The 26,733-nt window shown below is 40.9% G+C and overlaps 2 protein-coding genes across 2 annotated transcripts; both read left to right on the top strand.

Moving 5' to 3' along the window:
• Positions 1-19,176: 19,176 nt before the first annotated feature.
• On the top strand, positions 19,177-19,830 carry LOC124795633 (chemotaxis regulatory protein ChePep-like). Its single transcript, XM_047259705.1, has 2 exons — positions 19,177-19,471; positions 19,559-19,830. The coding sequence occupies exons 1-2, from the start codon at positions 19,177-19,179 to the stop codon at positions 19,828-19,830; spliced, it is 567 nt and encodes a 188-aa protein (XP_047115661.1).
• Positions 19,831-19,853: 23 nt separating this feature from the next.
• LOC124795634 (golgin subfamily A member 6-like protein 22) lies at positions 19,854-21,492 on the top strand. The gene is made up of 3 exons (XM_047259706.1): positions 19,854-20,519; positions 20,604-20,833; positions 21,030-21,492. Exons 1-3 carry the CDS (start codon positions 19,854-19,856, stop codon positions 21,490-21,492), a joined length of 1,359 nt encoding a protein of 452 aa, XP_047115662.1.
• The last annotated feature ends 5,241 nt before the right edge of the window (positions 21,493-26,733 follow it).

The following is a 26,733-nucleotide window of genomic DNA, read 5'->3' on the forward strand; positions in this document are numbered from 1 at the left end:
GCACAGGTAACAGGACCTCGGAAAAATATGGCCCCACGATAAACAATGCCGTCAACCTGCACCTCACTTTTTCCTTTGCAGAATTAAACGGTACTGGTCGAGCTGATTTTCCGTTACCCATTTTCTGCATATTGACATGCTGACATGTCATTGGAAGTGGAAATGGGCTTCTTCTGTTCACAGAATTTTCCGCAGCCATTTATTGACCTCTTGTATGCAAGCAAAAAATTCTAGAGCAAACGTTTGTCTTACTGGCATGTTAGCAAGAAGCAACTCGTGAACATGGGTAATTTTGTACAGATACCATTACACGATGTTTCGTAGAGTTTGATGCACCGTGCTCACATGCAAGTCCAAAGTTCGAAGAAGTTACCGTGTAATGCATATTCGCACAACACTGCTCGACCCCTCCTGCACATCTTCTGCTAAGTCGGATCATTTGTTTTCCTATCTCTTCCACATTGCATATCAAAAGCACCTGTCCCTCGAATTTTGTAATCATTTTCTCCAGGCCCTTGGCAGACATCTGACCAACACCGTTTTTAATACTCTTGAGTGTCTGGAACTTCTGCAGAGGTGCTGGCGCACAGTCACCATTCCTGTTATAGAACTTAACCATTAGAGCAAACAAAGGAGCAGCCGTGTACCCCGAGTCTTTCGTTTTGATTCTTCTGCCGCCTACAGCGCCATCTATTGGTAAAATTGTGGTAATTTTTACCATTATGTTTCCCCCTTCTCCTATAATATTCCGTTCTGAGTTGTTGTTTTTTTTTCTTTTTTCAGAGTGGTACTATAATACTATAATTGTAATAGCCCTGCGTATATCATAAATGGTACTAGTCCCAACATTGACCCCAGAGACATGCCCTTACCCCCCCCCCCCTCCTTCCACACTTAACCATGCTCCAATCAGATGCCAGCTCAAAGCCGTTCCGATTACGCTGGAGAATGAACTTTCTGTGTCTGTGGTTAAAGTATGAGAGGATCCGATTGTGAGCTTCTCCTCTGATTCCATAATGATCCCAATTCTGCAGTAATATTTTGTGATCAACATAATCAAATGGCTTAGTTCAATAAAAGGAGATGACCAGTATTAGGAATTTTTGTCTAATCCGTGCAGCACCTCAACGAGAAAAGACAAAATAGCGCCTTCAGTTGTTAAACTTTTATGAAACCGAGCTGTACGTTTGACACCAGATCACGTGAACTGAAGTGATCGATTACTCATATACACAGCCTTCTGAGAAAATTTTCTCTACACCGATGGCATAGAAATAGGTCTAAAACTATCTACATTATTCCCTTCTCCTTTTTTTATAGTTCACTTTCACTATTGAGTTCTTTAATCGTCCAGAAAACTGGCCAATCCTAAAGGAATGCTTGTGTGACAATTTAGAAGTGTGAAATATTCCAACGTGTTGGCCACCGATGGATTTGCTCCCTCCTGGAATCTGGGGTAGTTCCTTTATTCATTACAGAATACTCGTGAATTTCTAGAACAGGTTGCCTGTGATTCTATTAACCGAACATTTAGCTTTGCCGAGTGTAAGGGAAACACCGTGGCTTAGTAAATACTACATTCTACATCTACATGGTTACTCTGCAATTCACAGGTAAGTGCCTGGCAGAGGGTTCATAGAACCATTTTCATACTACTTCTCTAACATTCCCCTCTCCAATGACGCGTGGAAAAAAGGAACACCTAAATCTTTCCGTTCGAGCACTGATTTTTCGTATTTTATTATGATGATCATTTCTCCCTACGTAGGTGGGTGTCGACAAAATATTTGATCTCGCCGCAAAGAAAACCGCCATTGTTTCACTGACTGCCACCCCAAATCGCGTATCATATCAGTGACACTCTCACCCCTATTGCGCGATAACACGAAACGGGCTGCCTTCTTTGCACTTTTTCGATGTCCTCCGACAATTGTCTGGTAAGGATCCCACACCGCGCAGCAATATTGCAGCAGAGGACGGACAAGTGTAATGTAGGCTGTCTCTTTAGTGGGTTTGTCGCATCTTCTAAGTGTTCTGCCAACAAGGCGCGGTCTTTGTTTCGCCTTCGCCACAATATTATCGAAGTGGTCTTTCCAGTTTAAGTTGCTTGTAATTGTAATTCCTAGGTATTTGGTCGAATTGACAGCCCTTAGATTTGTGCGACTTATCATATACCCATAATTTATCGGATTTCTTTTAATACCCATGTAGATGACCTCGAACTTTTCTTTGTTTAGTGCCAATTGCCACTTTTCGCAACATACCGAAATTCTCTCTAGATCATTTTGTAATTGGAATTGATCGTCTGATGATTTTACTGGACGGTAAATTACAGCGTCATCTGCAAACAATCTGAGGGGGCTGCTCAGATTATCACCTAGATCATTTCTTCAATTCTTCACCATTTGCAGACCTAGTTGGTATATGAACTTGTACCACTGTGGTGGGCCTAGGCTTCGTGTCTGTCTTGGCAACGTTAATGCATTCAGTATGCTGTTCATAGAAGTTTATCTATTTTCTTATTTCCTTATTTATTATTGAACCTGCTCCCACATTTTCCCTATTTCATTTCGTATTTATAACCCTGTATTCAACTGACCAGTGGTCTACTCCCACATTACCCCTATTTCATTTCGTTTTCATAACCCTGTATTCACCTGACCAGTAGTCCTGTTCCTCTTTCCACCGAAGTTCACTAATTTCCACTGTATTTAACTTCAACCAATCCATTTTTCTTTTTAAATTTTCTAACCTACCTGCCCGATTGAGGGATCTAACAATGCACCCTCCGATTCAGGATGTCAGTTTTGTTTCTCCGAACGACGACATCCACCTGACAAGTCCCCTCCTGGGATTCCGAATGGAGACAAGATAACTCCGAAATATTTTACCCAAGAGGATATCTTCATCATTTAACCATAAAGTAGAACTGCAATGGCGGCCGAGAAGTTCAGCTAACGGCCACGTCAAAGAGGGCGGAGAAGCAGACGTAGGTTCAGGGTACTCTCCGCCCTTGGAGTGGAAAACTGCCCCTAAAGGCGGAAGAATCACCAATGATCAACGACATGAGGATGCAGAAGGCAATGCAAACCACAGCATTAGAAACACAAATGAGTATCCATATGACATGTGGCATGTAATTGAAAAAGTGTCATGATGATCTCTCCACTGGCAAATGACTCCGGGCTAGTCCTCCGATCTCCTGGAGGGGAATGCCAACGAGCGGGTGACCATGAGAAGGAGACCGAATAACCAGCGAAACGATAACGCTCATGAGCCCACGAGCCGGGGCGTGCAATGTCAGAAGTTTGATCGTGGTAGGGGAGACAGAAAATTTGAAAAGGGCAATGGTAAGGCTCAATGTAGATATAGTGGGCTTCCATGAAGTGAAATGGAAAGAAGACAAGGATTTCTGGTCAACTGAGTGTGACTGAAAATGTAATAGCCATGGGCGATTGGAATGTGTTTGTAGGGGAAGGAGTAGACGAAATGATTACGGTAGAATATGGGCTTGCTAGTAGGAATGAGACAGGAGAAAGAATAACTGAGCTTGGAAATAAATTTAAGTTAGTAATACCGAATACTATGTTCAAAAATCACTTGAGGAGGAATTATACTTGGGAAAGGCCAGGACATACGGGACGATTTCAGTTAGTTTACATCACTGTCAGGCAGAGATTCTGAAATCAGATATTTGATTTAAGGTGTACCCAAGGGCAGATGTAGATTCAGATCACGATTTGTTAATGAGGAAGAGTAGGTTGAAGTTTAAGAGAGTAGTCAGAAAGAATCAGTGTGCAAAGAAGTGCGATACGAAGAGATGAAGATATACACTTGAAGTTCTCTGAGGTTATAGATAATGCGATAAGGAATATCTGAGCACGCAATTCAGTTGAGAAATTGACATCTCTAAAAAGAGCAATCAAAGAAGTTGTAAAGGAAAATATAGGTACAAAGAAGGTAACTGCGAAGACCCCATGGGTAAGGGAAGAAATACTTCAGTTGATCGACAGAGTAAGGAAATGTTCATGGAAATTCAGGACTGTAGAAATACAAGTCACTTAGGAATGAAATAAACAGGAAGTGCTGGGAAGCAAAGGCAAAATGGGTGCATGAAAACGATGACGAAAAATAAATTATTATCGGAACGACTGACTCAGCATAGAGGAAATTTGAGAAAAACCATCGCTGAAATTAAAAGCGAGTGGGGTAACATTAAAAGTACAATGGGAATTCCACTGTTAAATGTAGAGTAGAGAGCGAATAGGAGGAAAGAGTACTTTGAAGGCCTCTATGAGGAGGAAAACTTCTCTGATGACTTGATAGAAGAAGAAACGCGAATCAACAGTGAACAGATAGGGATCCAATACTAAAATCAGAGTTTCAAAGATCTTTGGAAGACTTAAGACCGAATAAGGCACAAGGGTAGATAACATCCCTCAGAATTTCTAAAATCATTGGGGGAAGTGGCAGCAAGACGACTGTGCAGTTAGTGTGTAGAATGTAAGTGTCTATCGATATACCATTTGACCTTCTGAAAACATCATCCCCACAATTCCGAAGACAGCAACAGCTGACAAGTGCGAGAATTATCTCACTATCTGCTTAACAGCTCATGCAACCAAGTTACTGACAATAATATACAGAAGAATGGGAATGAATTGAGAATTCGTCAGATGACAATCTGTTTGGCTGTAGGAAAGGTAAAGGCACCAGAAAGTCAGTTCTGATGGAAACAAGACTAAAGGAAAATAAGACATGATCATAGGATCTGTTGACCTGGAAAATGCTTTCGACAGTGTGAAATGGTTCAAGATGTTCGTCATTATGAGAAAAATAGGGGTAAGCTATGGGGAAAGAGCGGTAATATACAATATGTGAAAGAGTCAATAGGGAACAATAAGAGTGGAAGACGGATTAAAACGGGTGTAAGACAGATATGTTATCTTTCTCCCCTGCTGTTCAATCTATACATTGAAGAAGCAATGACGAAAATAAATGAAAGATTCAGGTGTGGAATTAAAAATCATGGTAAAGAGATATGAGTGATAATATTCGCTGACGACAGTTAAGTATCCTCGTGAGAACAGAGTATGGACTGAGAGTAAATCTAAGAATGACGAAGGTATGAAAAGTGGCAGAAATGAGAAGAGTGAGAAACTTAACATCACAATTGGTGATCACGAAATAGATGTAGTTAAGGAATTCTGCTATCTAGGCAACAAAATAATCCATGATGGACGGAGCAATGAGGACATAAAAAGCGGACTAAAACTGACAGAAAGTGCATTCCTGGTCAAGAGAACTCTACAAGTATAGAAAAATCTACTAGTATCAAACATACACTATGTGATCAAAAGTATCCGGACACCCCCCAAAACATACGTGTTTTCATATTAGGTGCATTGTGCTGCCACCTACTGCCAGGTACTCCACATCAGCGACCTTAGTAGTCATTAGAAATCGTGAGAGAACAGTCTGTACGTGAGATTTCCACACGCCTATACATCCCTAGATCCATTGTTTCCTAAGTGATAGTGAAGTGGAAACGTGAAGGGACACGTACGGCACAAAAGCGTACAGGCCGACCTCGTCTGTTGACTAACAGAGACCGTCGAATGTTGAAGAGGGTCGTAATGTGTAGTAGGCAGATATCTATCCAGACCATCACAAAGGAATTCCAGATTCCATCAGGATCCACTGCAAGCATTGCGACAGTTAGGTGGGAGGTGAGAAAACTTGGATTTCATGGTCGAGCCGCTATTCATAAGCCACACATCACGCCGATAAATGCCAAAGGACGCCTCGCTTAGTGTAAGGAGCGTAAACATTGCACGAGAGAACAGTGGAAAAACGTTGTGTGGAGTGACGAATCACGGTACACAATGAGGCGATCCGATGGCAGGGTGTGGGTGTGGCGAATTCCCGGTGCACGTCATCTGCCAGCGCCAACAGTAAAATTCGAAAGCGGTGGTGTTATGATGTGGCCGTGTTTTTCATGGAGGGGGCTTCCACCCCTCGTTGTTTTGCGTGGCACTATCACACAACAGGCCCACATTGATGTTTTAAGCACCTTATTGCTTCCCACTGTTGAAGAGCAAATCGGGGATGGCGATTCCATCTTTCAACACGATCGAGCAGCTGTTCATAATGCACGGCCTGTGGCGGAGTGGTTACCCAACAACAACATCCCTGTAATGGACTGGCCTGCACAGATTCCTGAGCCGAATCCTATAGAACACCTTTGCGATGCTTTGCAACGCCGACCTCGCGCCAGGTCTCATCGACCGTCATCGATACCTCTCCTCAGTGCAGCGCTCCGTGAAGAATGGACTGCCATTCCGAAAGAAACTTTCCAGCACCTTATTGAACGTATGCCTGCGTCAGTGGAAGCTGTCATCAAGGCTAAGGGTTGGCCAACACCATATTAAATTCCAGCGTTACCGATGGAGGACGCCACAAACTTGTAAGTCATTTTCAGCCAGGTGTCCGGATACTTTTGATCACACAGTGTAGACCTTAACTTGAGGAAGAAGATTCTGGGAATATACGTTTGGAGTACAGCATTGTATGAGAGTGAAATATGGACTACGCAAAAACCGGAAAAGAAGGGAATCGAAACATTTTAGATGTGGTGCTACAGAAGAGTGTTGAAAATTGCATGCACTGACAAGGTAAGGAATGAGGAGGTTCTCCGCATAATCGGCGAAAGTAATGCAGGGAAAACACTGACAAGAAGAAGGGACAGGATGATAGGACAACTGTTACGATTCCAGGCGATAACTTCCATGGTACTAAAGGGTACAAACTGTAGAGGAAAACAGAGTAGAATACATCCCGGTAATAATTGAGTACGTAGGTTGCAAGTGCTACTCTGAGACGAAGAGGTTGGCACGGAAGAACAACTCGTGGCGGGCCGCATAAAACCGGAGGCTGATATTGCGAGGCCATGTCAGTCCGTCATCCAGACTGTTGATTCTGCAATAACTGAAAAGGCTGATGCCTCTATTCAGGAACCGTACGTTTGTCTGGCCTCTCAGCAGAATACCCTTCCATTGTAGTTGTATCTACAGTGCGGTCATGTGAATCGCTGAAGCACGCAATCTGCCCCGCCAATGGCAAGGTCCATGCTTCATGCTTCCTGGTCATAGCTGATCGAAAATAATTACCTGGTTAATAAAAGTTTTGTGATTCGTGATTGGATGTATAACAAAAACATTTCGTGGATTGCTATGAATCATTATTGTGAATATGTCGCATGTCGTGAAGGCGGTGTGTATTGCTGCTAACCTCAATGATATAACTTAAGATTGTCGTTAGTTCAATATGTGCTCTTTTCTTGTCGTAAATTCATAATTCTTGAAGCCATGCCATGTAAGCACTCCGTCTTCAGGCCACAAGTGGCCCATCTGGACCATCCGACCGCCGTGTCATCCTCAGTTGAGGATGCGGATAGGAGGGCGTGTGGTCAGCACACCGTTCTCCCGGTCGTTGTGACGGTTTTCTGCGACCGGATCCGCTATTGTTCGGTCGAGTAGCTCCTCAATTGGCATCACGAGGCTGAGTGCACACCGAAAATGGCAACAGCGCATGGCGGCCTGGATGGCCACCCATCCAAGTGCCGGCCACGCCTGACAGCGCGGAAACCGGTGTATCCACTGCGGCAATGCCGTTACCTAATGCGATGTACGTATGTGGAAAATAGTGAGCCTTGGGACGCCTGATCATATAATTGATATAGTCGATGCAAAAATTCAGCTTTGTATGAAGATAATGATTGTAATCTGACTTCGTTAATTTTTTAGACTGCAGGCTCGAATGATGTGCGTTGTAATTTGGAAACGATAGGAAGCTATTGTAATCTGACTTCGTTAATTTTTTAGACTGCAGGGCCGGCCGGGGTGGCTGAGCGGTTCTAGCCGCTACAGTCTGGAGCCGTGCGACCGCTACGGTCGCAGGTTCGAATCCTGCCTCGGGCATGGATGAGTGTGATGTTCTTAGGTTGGTTACTTTTAAGTAGTTCTAAGTTCTAGGGGACTGACGACCTTAGAAGTTAAGTCCCATAGAGCCAGCCATAGACTGCAGGCTCGAATGATGTACGTTGTAATTTGGAAACGATAGGAAGCTAATGGCGTGAGATCGTAACGTTACCAGAGCGACGACTTCCAACTGGCTCAATATGCTGAAATCACGTAAAATATTTATATTTAGCAGAGCAGGATATTAGTGATTGTTCTGTCTGCTAAATAAAACAGAACGTAATTTTCAATATATTACAATTACGTATTCTAATTAATTCGTTATCAGATACGCTGATAAATGGTAGATTACCTTTTCGGATGCCGACAAGAGGAATATAAGAAACATACCAGACAAGCTTTAAAACAAGAGTTGAAACAAGAGTAAGTCGTACATCAATTTTTAAAACAGTTGATTTACGAAATTCGGACAGATAGTATTACATACACCAAAGATGCTCTGTCTGCAGGATGATTACGTCTCTGACTATAAATTGTATGATGATGATTTCGTACAATAGCTGAGTGCCTCGTTCAGACAGGACAAAGCCCCCTACTACAGAAGGGAATGTTCATGCTGTCGCGCAATATTTTCTGCAATAAACACCTGTATCTGACAGAAAAGCACCCAAGGAGTACGGAATAGTAAGAGCAAGCTATGAAGACTTCAGAAGAAACTGGAACTGAGACCATATAGGCTTGCTATATTTCAAGGTCTAATTGAAGACAATTTCGACAGTACAGAGTAGTTAAAGTTAGATAATCGTACGATTAAATAAAAACCACGTTACAGTCTACTATGGACCCTGTTGACGTATATTAGATCCTGTAATTCTTCTTCACTGTCACTGAGAACGCAATGTCGTCAGAAAATCTTACCATCGATGTTCTTTCACCTTGAATTTTAATCTCACTCGTGAACGGTTGTTTTAATTCGTCATTGCTTGTTCTATGTGTAGATTAAACAGTAGGGGTGAAAGATTGCATTTTTTTCTGATCCCCATTTTAACCGTGCTTTTCGTTCTTAGTTCAAAAATGGCTCCAAGCACTATGGGACTTAACATCTGATGTCATCAGTCCCCTAGACTTAGAACTACTTAAACCTAACTAACCTAAGGACATCACACACATCCATGCCCGAGGCAGGATTCGAACCTGCGACCTTAGCAGCAGCGTGGTTCCGGACTGAAGTGCCTAGAACCGCTCTGCCACTGCGGCCGGCTCGTTCTTAGTCCTCCATTCTTATCGTTTCCTCTTGGTTCTTGTACATATTGTATACTACCCGCATTCGCCAACAGCTCACTCCTATTTTTCTCAGATTGTCGAATACCTACCACCATTTTAGTCCGGGTCAACAGGTCCTGTGAACGTATCTTGATTTTCCTTCAGTCTTTCTTCGATTATCAAGATTACGTCGCTGGTGCATTTACCTTTCCTAAAGCCAAACTGATCGTCATCTAATAGATAGTTTTATTTTCCATTATTCTGTATATTATTATTCAGCAACTTGGATGCATGAACTGTTAAGCTGATTGTGTGATAGTTCTGGCAGTTACCTGCGCTTTCTGTCACACCTTTCCATTTTTCTGTATGATGATGTTTGGTTCGTGGGGCGCTCAACTGCACGGTCATCAGCGCCCGTACAAAGTCCCAGTTTTTACACAGTCCAATTTTTAAACAATCCAATTTATCCACTGTCACGAATGGCGATGATGATGATGATGAAATGATGAGAAGAACACAAACACCCAGTCCCCGGGTAGGGAAAATCCCCAACCCGGCCGGGAATCGAACCCGGGACCCCGTGATTCAGAGGTAGCAACACTAGCCACTAGACCACGAGCTGCGGACATTCCATTTTTCTGTACATTTTGTGTATATTATCATTGTCAGCAGATCGTATGCATGAATTTAAAGTAAAATCTCTTGCATGTACTAATATGCTGGAGCTGTAAACGACGCTTACCATAATCTACTATGTGACGCGAGCACAGTTGAGACACTGCGCCTCTCTGATATAACCATGCAGCTGAGGGCTCTAACACTGGACCCCAGATGACGGCGTCAGTCGGCTGCATAGCCTACAGAGCTCCAATCTGTTCACCTCTAAGCCCCGTGACTTCTACATCCTGACTTCTGCTCACCATTGGAATTGTTCGGAAAGTCTGATGGTATGTCGGCAGTGTCTTACACTGTACACGCCAATTTCAATAGTCGTTTGTTTGCCTCATCCCCCAGTGATATTAGAAATTCCGGTGTAATCCGGTGTAATATATATTCCGTCTGCCTTATTTGATACCATGCTGGCTGGTGTGGCCGAGCGGTTCTAGGCGCCTCGTCTGGAACCGTGCGCCCGCTACAGTCGCAGGTTCGAATCCTGCCTCGGGCATGGATGCGTGTGATGTCCTTAGGTTAGTTAGGTTTAAGTAGTTCTAAGTTCTAGGGGACTGATGACCACAGATGTTAAGTCCCATAGTGCTCAGAGCCATTTGAACCATTTGATATCATGTCTTCCAATGTTCTTTTAAATTTTGACTGTAATACTCGTCCCCTCCCATTTCCATTCCTTCTTTTATCATGTCATCAGACAACTTTACCCTCTCATAGATACCTTCAGTGTACCCTTAAATGTACTCTTTCCACCTACCCACACTATCTATCCCTTCTCTGAGTTTCCCAGTGGGATTCCCATTGCACTCTTGCTTATAATTTCAAGAAGGGTTGTTTTGATTTTTCTGTATGCTGAGTCAGAACCTCAGACAATCATTTCCATTTCGATTTCTTGACATTTTTTCCCGCAGCCATTTCGCTTTGGCTTCACTGCGCTACCTTATTTATTTCATTCTTAATTGATTTATATTGCTGTATTCTTGTTTTCCCCTGAGTATTTTTGCACTACTTCTTTCTTCGAGTAATTTTTGCTTCTACCCAAGATTTCTTCGGAGCTGCCTTCCTTGTAGCTACGTCTGTTTAACACCTGTTCACACCTCTTCAACTTCATTTCCCATTTCATTCCACACTGATTCTTCCCTACCATATTTCAAGCTTCAGTCTACTCTTCATCACTACTAGATTTGTAATCTGAGTCTGTATCTGCCCCTGGATGGTTCGCAGTGGTCTACTCTCTGTCGCCCTTTCTTATTCGTAACGAATCCTACTGCCGTTATCCCATTTTCGGCTGCCGACCAAAACTCTTTATCTTCTTTCCATTTCACTTCACAGATCTGCATTACATCTAGATCGAATCTTTGCATTGCTCTTTTCAGATTTTCTAGTTTCCCTACAACGTTCAAACTTCTGACATTCCACGCTACGGCTCGTCGGTTATTCCTCGGTTATTTCTCGTAGTTACCTCCCCCTAGACAGTCCCCTCCAGGAGATTAGAAAGGGATACCAATCTGGAATATTTTACCAATGACGAGATTATCATAATACGTTCTAATTATAGGTCACTACCCGGTGGATACACATCATTTGGCCGGCCGGCGTGGCCGAGCGGTTCTAGGCGCTACAGTCTGGAACCGCGCGACCGCTACTATCGCAGGTTCGAATCCTGCCTCGGGCACGGATGTGTGTGATGTCCTTAGGTTAGTTAGGTTTAAGTTGTTCTAAGTTCTAGGGGACTGATGACCTCAGAAGTTAAGTCCCATAGTGCTCAGAGCTATTTGAACCATTTTTGAACAAATGATTTGTCTTCTGCATCCTCATCAAGTTTATTATTGCTGATTCTTCGGTGTTTTAGGTGCAGTTTACCATTGCAAGGGCAAGCGAGTGCCCTGAACCCTTGTCCATTCCTCCACCCTCTTTGAGAATGTCGTTTGCAGAACGAGTGTGACTTTTTTTGCCGGAAGTGTTCGGCGGCCATTGCTGATAATTTCTCTTCAAAACTGAAGCAGTGGCTTTTTTCCAGCCTGAGACCCAGGACGTTTTGACTGCTAGTCAAAGACGCTACCCCTAGACTGCGGGTTTCGCAACACACAATACATAAATGAAAATACAAGCTTATTATGACACACAACTTCTGACATTCCACACTGCGACTCGTCGGTTATTCCATCTGTTTCCAATACAAGCTGAGTTCAATGAACCTACAAAACATGCTGAAAATAGTTTCCATACTATACCAAGCAAACACTGCATCTTTTCAACTCTGATTTGCAAATATTGTCACAAATCATACGGGACTGTGGGCTTTTAAATTCTGATTGGATTTGTTTCTTCAAATGCTCAACATGACAAATTTTGACGGATTACATGTCATTTTTAGTGTACTGTCAACTGAAAAATCCGTGGGTTTGATATATGAGGATCGTGGAGTCCATTTGGAACACCACAACTCTGTGGATGATCATAAAATTTCTACGTGTTTTGCGAAGTTTGTTTTGTTAGTTGTGCTAAATATTATTCTTGTAAATGTCGTCAAGTTATAAATGCTATTTGTTATTTAAGAAAGGGAATACGCATGGAATATAAGCATTTTGTAAGCAGACACGCTGGCCTAGTCAGGGAAAAACTATTGTCAAAGACTGTATTAAATTGTAAATGCATTACCGCCGGGCGTGCGAGCGCACCAAAACTAGTAGCAGTTGGGAGTCGCGAGGAGACGATTGGTGTCGTTGGTTGTGTGTATTCGCCGGTGTGACTACGCAAAAGTGCAGAGACAAAAAGTTTGTTTCCGAAGTGGGGAGCAGCGAAAACTGAATTGGTCGTTTAGCGGATGTTTAATATGGGCAAGGTATGGCATTTATTGGACACAGTACAAGAGCATTAAGAGTAATTCACATAACATCAAGAGTAAATGTTCAAATACGTGTGAAATCTTATGGTACTTAACTGCTAAGGTCATCAGTCCCTAAGCCTACACACTACTTAACCTAAATTATCCAAAGGACAAACACAGACACCCATGCCCGAGGGAGGACTCGAACCTCCGCCAGGACCAGCCGCACAGTCCATGACTGCAGCGCCTGAGACCGCTCGGCTAATCCCACGCGGCCATCAAGAGTACTGAGGGCCCTTGTTATTGGCCATGGTATGGCAAGAAGATCAACCTGTGCCCTATTTACCACTAAATGAAGCCACTCGACAAACCAACGGCATCATGAAGTGAAAAAAGATCTAGACTTTTATAACTAGGAGTGGAATAGACTGACCAGCGTAGTTGGAATTTTATTGCTTGAATAACATTGTTTTCGTGCATATTGTCACAAAAATAATTTTCCTAAGTCATTATCCAAGTAGTCTCTTTCCTATTCCTTTGTATGAACCGAGATAATCAGAAAATGAACTGAAAATGAACATAAATTTATTAGATTATCAAAACATAATTTTTCCAATTCTGGACAATTATGTAACAATGAAATCTTTGGTTGTAGTATGAATAATATCAAAAACAGAATGATGCAAAAGCCAGTATTAATTCATTTGCTAAAAATAGAGTAACTTTCATAATAAGAAAATATTGGTAGTAAAACTTTACGTAACGTGGACACTGAATTTCATTGTCAAAGCAAAGTCCTAATTTATAGTTTGTGGCACAATTTGTAACTTATTTTACAAAGAGATATCAAAGTAACTGCTAAATACAAACAATCTTTCTGCTTGCAATAACAACAGTCAGTATTACGGTGAGTAACGTAACAAAAAGCTTCTGTCCACAGCCAGTAATCAATCTTACTTTAACTGATCTTTGAAAATTAATATGATATGTTGTATGTGTTTGCTATTTGATTATTACCTGACTAAAATGACATGTGTGGTGCGAAGTACTTGAAAGGGTGAGTTCTATGTCATGACGCCAATAACTATTTTTACGTAGGATTGCTTACGCGTATCAAGTTCAGTTCCAATTTAATGATTCTTATTCCGGTAAGGAACTGGCGACCGTTGGTTATTTCATTAATGAGATATTTTGAAAATCTTCCTTCCAAATTTTCCCCTGGCTACTGTTAATTAAAAAAAGCTACTCTACGTATTTAAAAATGTATGAAGTTAACTGAACTTTGTTTCTAATCGTCATTGCTAAAATATTGAGCAGTGGCGATTCGGTTTTAACTTCATCTACTTCTCTCGGTTTTGCATTATTCTTCCGAGTAGACGTCTTTTCGCCACAGATTGGAGACTTTAGGTACACCGTCATATGTTGTTGTTGTTATGGACTTCAGTCCTGAGACTGGTTTGATGCAGCTCTCCATGCTAATCTGTCCTGTGCAAGCTCCTTCATCTCCCAGTACCTACTGCAACCTACATCCTTCTGAATCTGCTTAGTGTAGTCATCTCTTGGTCTCCCTCTACGATTTTTACCCTCCACGCTGCCCTCCAATGCTAAATTTGTGATCCCTTGATGCCTCAGGACATGTCCTACCAACCGATCCCTTCTTCTACTCACGTTGTGCCACAAACTTCTCTTCTCCCCAATCCTACTCAGTACCTCCTCATTAGTTACGTGATCTACCCACCTAATCTTCAACATTCTTCTGTAGCACCACATTTCGAAAGCTCCTATTCTCTTCTTGTCCAAACTATTTATTGTCCATGTTTCACTTCCATACTTTGCTACACTCCATACAAATACTTTCAGAAACGACTTCCTGACACTTAAATCTATATTCGATGTTAAGAAATTTTTCTTCTTCAGAAACGCTTTCCTTGCCATTGCCAGTCTACATTTTATATCCTCTCTACTTCGACCATCATCAGTTATTTTGCTCCCCAAATAGCAAAACTCCTCTACTACTTTGAGTGCCTCATTTCCTAATCTAATTCCCTCAGCATCACCCGACTTAATTCGACTACATTCAATTATCCTCGTTTTGCTTTTGTTGATGTTCATCTTATATCCTCCTTTCAAGACACTGTCCATTCCATTCAACTGCTCTTCCAAGTCCTTTGCTGTCTCTGACAGAATTACAATGTCATCGGTGAACCTCAAAGTTTTTATTTCTTCTCCCTGGATTTTCATACCTACTCCAAATTTTTCTTTTGTTTCCTTTACTGCTTGCTCAATATACAGATTGAATAACATTGGGGAGAGGCTACAACCCTGTCTCACTCCCTTCCCAACCACTGCTTTCCTTTCATGCCCCTCGACTCTTATAACTGCCATCTGGTTTCTGTACAAATTGTAAATAGCCTTTCGCTCCCTGTATTTTACCCCTGCCACCTTTAGAATTTGAAACAGAGTATTCCAGTCAACATTGTCAAAAGCTTTCTCTAAGTCTACAAATGCTAGAAACTTAGGTTTGCCTTTCCTTAATTTTTCTTCTAAGATAAGTCGTAAGGTCGGTATTGCGTCACGTGTTCGAACATTTCTACGGAATCCAAACTGATCTTCCCCGAGATCGGCTTCTACCAGTTTCTCCATTCGTCTGTAAATAATTCGTGTTAATATTTTGCAGCTGTGACTTATTAAACTGATAGTTCGGTAATTTTCACATCTGTCAACACCTGCTTTCTTTGGGATTGGAATTATTATATTCGTCTTGAAGTCTGAGGGTATTTCACCTGTCTCATACATCTTGCTCACCAGATGGTAGAGATTTGTTAGGACTGGCTCTTCCAAGGCCGTCAGTAGTTCTAATGGAATGTTGTCTACTCCCGGGGCCTTGGTTCGACTCAGGTCTTTCAGTGCTCTGTCAAACTCTTCACGCAGTATCCTATCTCCCATTTCATCTTGATCTACATCCTCTTCCGTTTCCATAATATTGTCCTCAAGTACATCGGCGTTGTATAGACCCTCTATATACTCCTTCCACCTCTCTGCTTACCCCTCTTTGCTTAGAACTGGGTTTTCATCTGAGCTCTTGATATTCATACAAGTGGCTCTCTTTTCTCCAAAGGTCTCTTTAATTTTCCTGTAGGCTGTATCTGTCTTACCCTGCCTGATTAGCCATTTTGCACTTCCTGTCGATCTCATTTTTGAGACGTTTGTATTCCTTTTTGCCTGCTTCATTTACAGCATTTTTATATTTTCTCCTTTCATCAATTAAATTCAATATTTCTTCTGTTACTCAAGGATTTCTAGTAGCCCTCGTCTTTTTACCTACTTGATCCTCTGCTGCCTCCACTACTTCATCCCTCAGAGCTACCCATTCGTCTTCTACTGTATTTCTTTCCCCCATTCCTGTCAATTGTTCCCTTATGCTCTCCCTGAAACTCTGTACAACCTCTGGTTTAGTCATTTTATCCAGGTCCCATCTCCTTAAATTCCCACCTTTTTGCAATTTCTTCAGTTTTAATCTACAGTTCATAACCAATAGATTGTGGTCGGAGTCCACATCTGCCCCTGGAAATATCCTAAATTTAAAACCTGGTTCCTAAATCTCTGTGTTACCATTATATAATCTATCTGATACCTTTTAGTATCTCCAGGATTCTTCCACGTATACAACCTTCTTTTATGATTCTTGAACCAAGTGTTAGCTATGATTAAGTTATGCTCTGTGCAAAATTCTAACAGACTGCTTCCTCTTTCATTTCTTAGCCCCAATCCATATTCACCTACTACGTTTCCTTCTCTCCCTTTTCCTACTGTCGAATTCCAGTTACCCATGACTATTAAATTTTCGTCTCCCTTCACTACCTGAATAATTTCTTTTATCTCATAATACATTTCTTCAATTTCTTCATAATCTGCAGAGCTAGTTGGCATATACACTTGTACTACTGTAGTAGGTGTGGGCTTCGTGTCTATCTTGGCCACTATAATACGTTCACTATGCTATTTGTAGTAGCTTACCCGCACTCCTATTTTTTATTCATTATTAAACCCACTCCTGCATTACCCCTATTTGATTTTGTATTTATAACCCTGTATTCACCTGACCAGACTATTTTTGATGGTATAATACTAGGATTACTCCGACATTCTCACGTAATTTTCTAGCAAGCTAGCAATTAACTATTTTGTGTCAGGATAATTCATGGCAACTATCGAAATTCGGTAAATCACAAAATACGTATTTTACATCAGAGCTAAAAGTGCGTGTGTGACCGTATGGCACTCGTCTCTTTAAAACGTTTTCACATGTTTCGGGCTTTATTCGCAGCGAAGTAGAAGCTAAAATGTTACCGAGTAAGCTAAATACAGAGCATTTTATAGCACACTTCTCCCGAAAACATTGTAGGGGAGGAAACAGGTTTCCCTACTACTGGAAACACGCGGCACTTTACGTAAGCCCGGTCCACGCCATAAATTTTCTGTTCAGCTGCAAAATTGCCTCGAAGAAAGATTGTTCGGACTAAATGTGCAATTTCCGTGTTAAGGTGGAATTCGCGGTGAAGACTGTAACAAACTGCGCGGTTATTTGTAGGAGAAGAATGGGCTAAGCAGCATAAATAGATTCTTGAGACTGCTAATCTCCCGATTCGCAGTGTCGAGGAAATTTCCTAAGCACTCGCCTCTCCTTCAGTAGATGTATTTGTTAAAACAGGAAATTCGAGCAAGTATAAAAGAAAAACTATTTGATTATAGATAAATTGTTTGAACTTCTCCGTGTCACATTATCCCAGACGTATTTAAGAGACTGCAGTGAGTAAGATAGCTACGTCACTACCCTGTTTCATATACTACATGAATACGGAATGGATAATAAAGCAATTAACATCATGGAACTCAATTTACGAGACACAATCTCTGAAGTAAAAGTGGTGGTCGAAATCTCTGAATCTTTCGAAATAAAGACGGGCATAAGTAAAGGTGACTTCCTGTTTTCACTCCTTCGCAATCTGGTACCTTGTAAGATCATCGAAACATAACATAAATAAATAACTGGAATAAGTGTAGGAAGCAAATTAACACCAAACTTTTTATTTCCTGATGACCTAGCAATACAAGTAATTAGTTCGACTGGGATACCCTTTCCTGCAGTTTAATGAGATCGCTACCAAAACCGGCTTCCAAATCTTTTACAAGACATTATACAATATGTTCTACAAGCTTACAGACTTGAGATCCCTCATAACGGAACATGGCACTATCGTCCAGGATAAGCAGCCTTATCACTGTGTAGAAAATCATCCCGCAGAAAATTTGTTGCGGAACACCTACAACTCTTTGAGAATGTGCCGCCAAACAAAATCTTCGACCTTACAGTGCGATGCTACACCGATCGTTACTGAATGCATAAATCTGCACCACCACTTGTGGAGCTATTTTCGTTGCTAACAAGGGAACGTTCCCATTGCACCCCCTTCAGATTTAATTATAAGTTGGCACAGTGGATAAGCCTTGAAAAACTGAACACAGATCAATTGAGAAAACAGGAAGAAGTTGTGTGGAACTGTGAAAAAATAAGCAAAATATACAAACTAAGTAGTCCATGGGCAAGATAGGCAACATCATGGATAGCGTGAGCTCAGGAGCGCCGTGGTCCCGTGGTAGAGTCTGAAGAAAAGATAAAAGCTATTACAGAGGATGTGACATTGGTAATGTTAAAAGCAGAAGAAAAGGAGAAGCCTGCTCCAAAGGAAAAGGCTGAAGAGAAGATGAAAGAAGATAAACTAGTTTCTAAGGAGGCAGCAGTGGAAGATAAGGGAGAAGACAAAGAGACAGTTATTACTGAAGATATACCTGAAGAAATAAAGCAACTAGAAGAAAATGAGAAACCTGCTCCAACAGAAATTTCTGAACTCAAGACAAAAGAAGAGACAGCAGTACTAAAGGAGCAGGTTCTGGAGAAGAAGGCTGATGACAGAGTCATTACAGAGGATATAACTAAGTTGGAAGTAAAAGAAAAAACTCCCTCTGATGACAGGGTTGAAATAAAGGCAGAAGAAGAGATAATAACTGTAAAGAAAGTGGATGAGGAAAAGAAGGAAGAAGAAAACGCAAAAGTTGAAGTTGCTGGAAAACGAATTGTTGAAGGGGGAGCAAAGGAAGAAGATGGCTGAAGAAGATGGCTGAAGAAAAGATAGAAGAAAAGGAGAAAGTTGTTCGAGAAGAAATCACCAAAGAAATAAAACAGCTGGATGTGATTGAGAAACTAGTATCGAAAGAAACAAGCAAAATAAAATCTGAGGATCAATCGAAAAGAATTTCAAAGGAAATTGATCAAAAAATGATTATAGAAGACAAAAAGAAAATTGTTCCTGAAATCACTGAACATGTTAAAAAACAGGAAGAAAAAGCACAGGTTTACCAAAGGAAGAAATAGAAGAGATGATTCAGGAGGAATGGGAAATAGTTTCAAAGGAGATGATAGAGGAAGAGAAGAAAGATACAAGCGAAGCAGTAACAGAAGCAACTGTTGTAGAAATCAAGGAAGCAGAGGAAAAAGAAATAACTATCCCAAAGGAAATGGATAAAGAAAAGATAAAAGAACCAGAGCAAATGATTACAAAGGATACAATAGTGAAAATGGAAGAACACAAGGTTATTACAGAAGATATCATGGAAGAACTGAAAAAGACAGAAAAAAGAGGAAACTGTTCCACATGCATTACCAGAAGAAAAGGCAAAAGAAGCTGAGAAACCACTTTTGAAGGAAACAATAATGAGAAAGGAAGAAGAGAAGTTGTTATAGAACATATCACTGAAGCAGAGATAAAACCAGAAGAAAAAGAGGAGACTTTGACGCATGAAACATGCGAAGAAAAGCCAAAGGAAGCTGACACACTAGTGAAAAAGGAAGAAGAGAAAGTTATTACAGAAGATATCATTGCAGAAGTGAAAAAACCAGAAGAAAAAGATAAAACTGTTCCACCTGAAATACCTGAAGACAAGATAAAGGAAGCTGAGAAACTAGTTCCAAAAGAAACAATAGTGAAAAAGAAGAAGAGAAAGTTATTACAGAACATATCACTGAAGAAGTGAAAAGACCAGAAGAAAAAGAGAAAATGGTTCCATCTGAAATACCCAAAGAAAAGAAAAAGGAAGCTGCAAAACCAGTTATAAAGGACACAGTAGTGAAAAAGGAAGATGAGAAGATTATTACAGAAGATATCACTAAAGAAGTGAAGAAACCAGAAGAAAAAGAGGAAATTATTCCACAAGAAATACTTGAAGAAAAGGCAAAGGAAGCTGAGAAACCAGTTTCGAAAGACACAGTAGTGAAAAAGAAAGAAGAGAAAGTTGTTACAGAAGATATCATTGAAGAAGTGAAAAAACCAGAAGAAAAAGATAACACTGTTCCACATGAAATACCCGAAGGAAAGATAAAGGAAGATGAGGAACCAGTTTCAAAGGACACAGTAGTGAAAAAGGAAGAAGAGAAGATTATTACAGAAGATATCACTGCAGACGTGTTGAAACCAGAAGAAAAAGAGGTAATTATTCCACAAGAAATACCTGAAGAAAAGGGAAAGGAAGCTGAGAAACCGGTTTCTAAGGACACAGTAGTGAAAGAGGAAGAAGAGAAAGTTGTTACAGAAGATATCACCGAAAAAGTGAAAAAACCAGAAGAAAAAGAGAAAACAGTTCCATTTGAAATATCCAAAGAAAAGATAAAGGAAGATGCAAAACCAGTTTCGAAAGACACAGTAGTTAAAAAGCAAGAAGAGAAGGTTATTACAGAAGATATCACTGAAGAAGTGAAAAAACCAGAAGAAAAAGAGAAAACAATTTCAGAAGAAATACTTTAAGAAAAGGCAAAGGTACCTGAGAAACCAGTTTCAAAGGACACAGTAGTGAAAGAGGAAGAAGAGAAACTTGTTACAGAAGATATCACTGAAGAAGTGAAGAAACCAGAAGAAAAAGATGAAACTATTCCACATGAAATACCTGAAGAAAAGGCAAAGGAAGCTGAGAAACCAGTTTCGAAAGACACAGAAGTGAAAAAGGAAGAGGAAGAGGTTATTGTTGAAGATATCACTGAAAAGTCAAGAAATCAGAAGAAAAAGAGGAAACTGCTCGACACGAAATACCCGATGGAAAGATAAAGGATGCTGAGAAACCAGTTTCAATGGACACGGTAGTGAAAAAGGAAGCAGAGAAAGTTATTACAGAAGATATCACTGAAGAAGTAAAGAAACCAGAAGAAAAAGAGGAAATTACTCCACATGAAATACCTGAAGGAAGATAAAGGAAGCCGAGAAACCAATTTTGAAGGACACAGTAGTGAAAAAGGAGGAAGAGAAGGTTATTAGAGAAGATATCACTGAAGAAGCGGAAAAACCAGAAGAAAAAGAAAAAACAGTTCCATCTGAAAAACCCGAAGAAAAGACAAAGGATGATGTAAAACCAGTGTCAAAGGACACAGTAGTCAAAAAGGAAGAGGGGAAGGTTATTACAGAAGATGTCACTGGAGAAATGAAGAAACCCGAAGAAAAAGAAGAAACTGTTCTACACGAAATACCTAAAGAAAAGGCAAAGGAAGCTGAGAAACCAGCTTCAAAGGACGCAGCGCTGATGAGGGAAAAGGAGGAGGTTATTACGGAAGATATCACTGAAAAAGTGAAGAAACCAGAAGAAAAAGAGGAAATTATTCCACATGAAATACCCGAAGGAAAGGTAAAGGAAGCTGAGAAACCAGTTTAAAAGGACACAGTAGTAAAGAAGGAAGAAGAGAAGTTTGTTACAGAAGATATCACTGCAGAAGTGAAAAAGGCAGAAGAAAAAGAGAAAACAGATCCATCTGAAATACTTGAAGAAAAGGGAAAGGAAGCTGAGAAACCAGATTCAAAAGACACAGTAGTGATGAAGGATGAAGAGAAAGTTATTACACAAGATATCACTGAAGAAGTGAAAAAACCAGAAGAAAAAGAGAAAACAGTTCCACAAGAAATACTTGAAGAAAAGGCAAAGGAAGCCGAGAAACCAGTTTCTAAGGACACGGTAGTGAAAAAGGAAGAAGAGAAAATTGATACAGAAGATATAACTGAAGAAGTGAAAAAACCAGAAGAAAAAGAGAAAACAGTTCCATCTGAAATACCCGAAGAAAAGACAAAGGAAGATGCAAAGCCAGTTTCAAAAGACACAGTAGTGAAAAAGGGAGAAGAGGAAGTTATTACAGAAGATGTCACTGAAGAAGTGGAAAAACCAGAAGAACAAGCTGGAGCAGTACCACATGCAAAACCAGAAGAAAGATAAAGGAAGCTGCAAAACCAGTTTCAAAGGACACAGTATTGAAAAAGGAAGAAGAGAAAGTTATTACAGAAGATATCACTGAAGAAGCGAAAAAACCAGAAGAAAAAGAGAAAACAGTTCCATCTGATATACCCGAAGAAAAGACAAAGGAAGAAGTAAAACCAGTGTCAAAGGACACAGTACACAAAAAGGAAGAAGGGAAGATTATTACAGAAGATGTCACTGGAGAAATGAAGAAACCATAAGAAAAAGAAGAAACTGTTCTACACGAAATACCTGAAGAAACGGCAAAGGAAGCTGAGAAACCAGCTTCAAAGGACACAGTACTGATGAGGGAAAAGGAGGAGGTTATTACAGAAGATATCACTGAAAAAGTGAAGAAACCAGAAGAAAAAGAGGAAACTGTTCCACATGAAATACTTAAAGAGAAGGCAAAGGAAGTGGAGAAACCAATTTTGAAGGACACAACAGTGACAAAGGAAGAAGAGAAGATTATTACAGACGATATCAGTGAAGAAGTGAAGAAACCAGAAGATAAAGGGGAAGCTGTTCCACATGAATACCCAAAGAAAAGGCAAAGGAAGCTGAGAAACCAGTTTCAAAGGACACAGTATTGAAAAAGTAAGAAGAGAAGGTTATATCAGAAGATATTACAGAAGTGAAAAAGCTAGAAGAAAAAGAGAAACCTGTTCCATACGAAATAGTTGAAGAAAAATCTAAGGAAGTGGGCAAAGCAGTTTTGAAGCACACAACAGAGAAAATTAAAGAAGACAGAAGCAAAGATTTGGAAAAAGAAAAACTCATTTCAAAGGATATAGATGAGCAATATATTGTTTCACTTGAAAAGGCTGAAGAAGAAAAAAAACCTTCCCTGAGCGATATGCCATCTTCCAAAGAGTTTGCTGAAGAAAGGTGAAAAGTAGAAGAGAAAAGTTCCACACCAGAAATCACAGAAAAGGATGATGTAAAAGATGTGTCTCTTTCAGAGAAAATGGTCGAAAAAGAGAGGTATATTTCAGAAGACCTGCCTGAAAGAAAGGTGAAGAGAATGAAGAGGTTGTCCCAAAGGATCTTATTAAAGAAGGAGAAAGAGCAGACACAATTCATATTGATCATACAGAAAACGAAAAGGAAAAAGATGAGAGAGAGAACACAGTTACAGAGAAAATTATTGAAGAAAAGAAGAAAGAAGTAGGTGAAGAAAGTATTATTGTGAAGGACTCTATGGAACATGAGAAAAAAGGAGAACCAATAGCTGTAGAGGATATTACCAGTGTAATAGGGAAAGAGGAACCTAAGAAAGACAAAGCTGCTTCAAAAAAAATGAAAAAAAAACGTGGTAGCGTGAACAGCTACAGAACGATAGGTTCTTGGTTCAAGTCTTCCATCGAGTGAAAAGTTTACTTTCTTTATTTTTGCATAGTTATGATCTGTCCGTTCGTTCACTGACGTCTCTGTTCACTATAATAAGTTTAGTGTCTGTGTTTTGCGACCTCATCGCAAAACCGTGCGATTAGTAGACGAAAGGACGTGCCTCTCCAATGGGATCCGAAAACATTTGATCGCAAGGTCATAGGTCAACCGATTCCTCCACAGGAAAACACATCTGATATATTCTATACGACACTGGCGACGGCATATGCGTCACATGACAGGAATATGTTGTCGACCACCTATCTTGTACACTTGGCGAATGGGTAAAAAGATTCTAACTTGCCCGATTAGCTTTTCTTGTGGATGTGATAACCACTCCCAAAAAAGTGATGAAAACATAAGAGTTTGTCACATAAACTGAAAATAAAAAATTAAACCTTTCATTTGATGGAAGATTTGAACCAAAGACCTCTCGCTCTGCAGCTGCCTACGTTACCACGAGACCACGGCGCACCTGCCCTTGTAATGTCCTAGATGATGCCTATCATACCAATGGACTACTCAGTTTGTATATTTCGCTTATTTTTTCACAGTTCCACACAACTTCTTCCTGTTTTCTCAATTGTCTGTGTTCAGTTTTTCAAGGCCTATCCACAGTGCCAACTTATAACTAAATCTGAGGGGGGTGCGATGGGGAGTAATCAATAACGGCAATTTAGAAAGTTTTCTAGCGCAATGGAAAGTGTCTTACGGCCTTAACAGCGAATACTTATTCGAAACAGCATTAAAAATTGACAAGTTCTGTTTTACGTGGGTGTGCTGAAACGTAATGCCTCCCAACCTTCTATTTGAAAACACTTAAAGCCTTTCCCCGATGTTATTCAATCTGTATATTGAGCAAGCAGTAAAGGAAACAAAAGAAAAATACGGAGTAGGTATTAAAACCTATGGAGAAGAAATATAAACTTTGAGGTTCGCCGATGACATTGTAATTCTGTCAGAGACAGCAAAGGACCTGTAAGAGCAGCTGAACGGAATGGACAATGTCTTGAAAGGAGGATGTAAGATGAACATCAAAAAAAGCAAAACAAGGATAATAGAATGTAGTCGAATTAAATCGGGTGGTGCTGCCGGAATTAGATTAGGAAATGAGACACTTAAATTAGTAAAGCAGTTTTGCTATTTGGGGAGCAAAATAACTGATGATGGTCGAAGTAGAGGATATAAAATGTATACTGGCAATGGCAAGGAAAGCGTTTCTGAAGAAGAGAAATTCGTTAACATCGAGTTTAGATTTAAATGTCAGGAAGTCGTTTCTGAAAGTATTTGTATGGAGTGTAGCCATGTATGGAAGTAAAACATGGACGATAAATAGTTTAGACAAGAAGAGAATAGTAGCTTTCGAAATGTGGTGCTACAGAAGAATGCTGAAGAATAGATGGGTAGATCACATAACTAATGAGGAGGTATTGAATAGAACTGGAGAGAAGAGAAATTTGTGGCACAGCTTGACTAGAAGAAGAGATCGGTTGGTAGGGCATATTCTGAGGCATCAAGGGATCACCAATTTAGTATTGGAGGGCAGCGTGGAGGGTAAAAATCTTAGAGGGAGACGAAGGGATGAGTACACTAAGCAGATTCAGAAGGATGTAGGTTACAGTAGGAACTGGGAGATGAAGAAGCTTGCACAGGACAGAGTAGCATGGAGAGCTGCATCAAACCAGTCACTGGACTGAAGACCACAAATACAACAACAACAAAGCTTTTTAAATAAAACTAACTTTATTAACATTCTACATCTTTAGTCTGCATGTATAAGTATTTATTTCGCAACACAGTCACTCTGGTGATGAACTCGTTTCTCCCAACGAAGGACCAGTTTATTGATACCGTTGCTGTAGAATGTTTTACTTCGTTTACGGAGCCACAACCTCACCTCTGCTCTCGCCACTTCGTCTCGATTAAAGTGAAGTCCTCGATTGTGTTATTCAAGTTTTGGAGACAGATTAAAATCACATGGAGTATGATACAGCGAACCCAATGCGTCGGATTGCTGCAGCGCTCGTGTGTGGCCTTGCATTGTCTTGCGGAGTGGGAGGGTGCTCGAAATGTGGACGACGTCATCGAATTCGAAACAGGATTACAGCACACTGTTTCTCACGCACCAACAAAGTTGCTTTACACACCGACTTGCTACATGCTTCAATGCGGAGCCCTGTAACGGGACGGGCTGCAAATACGTAGACATGAAGAGTAAAGACGTACAACGTTCATAACATTCGTTTCATTTAAAAAGCTTTAAGATTTTTCACAAAGAAATTCAGATGATTACTTTTCGCATATTTCGTATATTACGCTACATACACTAATGGCCATTAAAATTGCTACAACACGAAGATGACGTGCTACAGACGCGAAATTTAACCGACAGGAAGAAGATGCTGTGGTATGCAAATGATTAGCTTTTCAGAGCATTCACACAAGGTTCGCGCTGGTGGCGACACCTGCAACGTGCTGACATGAGGGAAGTTTCCAACCGATTTCTCATTCACAAACAGCAGTTGACCGGCGTTGCCTGGTGAAACGTTGTTGTGATGCCTCTTGTAAGGAGGAGAAATGCGTACCATCACGTTTTCGACTTTGATAAAGGTCGGATTGTAGCCTATCGCGACTGCGGTTTATCGTATCGCGGCATTGCTGCTCGCGTTGGTAGAGATCCAATGACTGTTACAAGAAATGGAATCGGTGGGTTCAGGAGAGTAATACGGAACGCCGTGCTGGATCCCAACGGCCTCGTATCACTAGCAGTCGAGATGACATGGCTGTAACAGATCGTGCAGCCACGTCTCGATCCCTGAGTCAACAGATGGGGACGTTTGCAAGACCACAACCATCTGCACGAACAGTTCGACGACGTTTGCAGCAGCATGGACTATCAGCTCCGAGACCATGGCTGCAGTTACCCTTGACGCTGCATCAGAGACAGGAGCGCCTGCGATAGTGTACTCAACGACGAACCTGGATAAACGTCATTTTTTCGGATGAATCCAGGTTCTGTCTACAGCATCATGATGGTCGCATCCGTGTTTGGCGACATCGCGGTGAACGCACATAGGAAGCGTGTATTCGTCATCGCCATACTGGCGTATCACCCGGTGTGATGGTATGGGGTGCCATTGGTTACACGTCTCGGTCACCTCTTGTTCTCATTGACGGCACTTTGAACAGTAGACGTTGCATTTCAGATGTGGTACGACCCGTGGCCCAACCCTTTATTCGATCCCTGCGAAACACTACACTTCAGCAGGATAATGCACG

Source organism: Schistocerca piceifrons, chromosome 4 (genome assembly GCF_021461385.2).
Source record: "Schistocerca piceifrons isolate TAMUIC-IGC-003096 chromosome 4, iqSchPice1.1, whole genome shotgun sequence".
In the NCBI taxonomy this organism is placed as follows: domain Eukaryota; kingdom Metazoa; phylum Arthropoda; class Insecta; order Orthoptera; family Acrididae; genus Schistocerca; species Schistocerca piceifrons.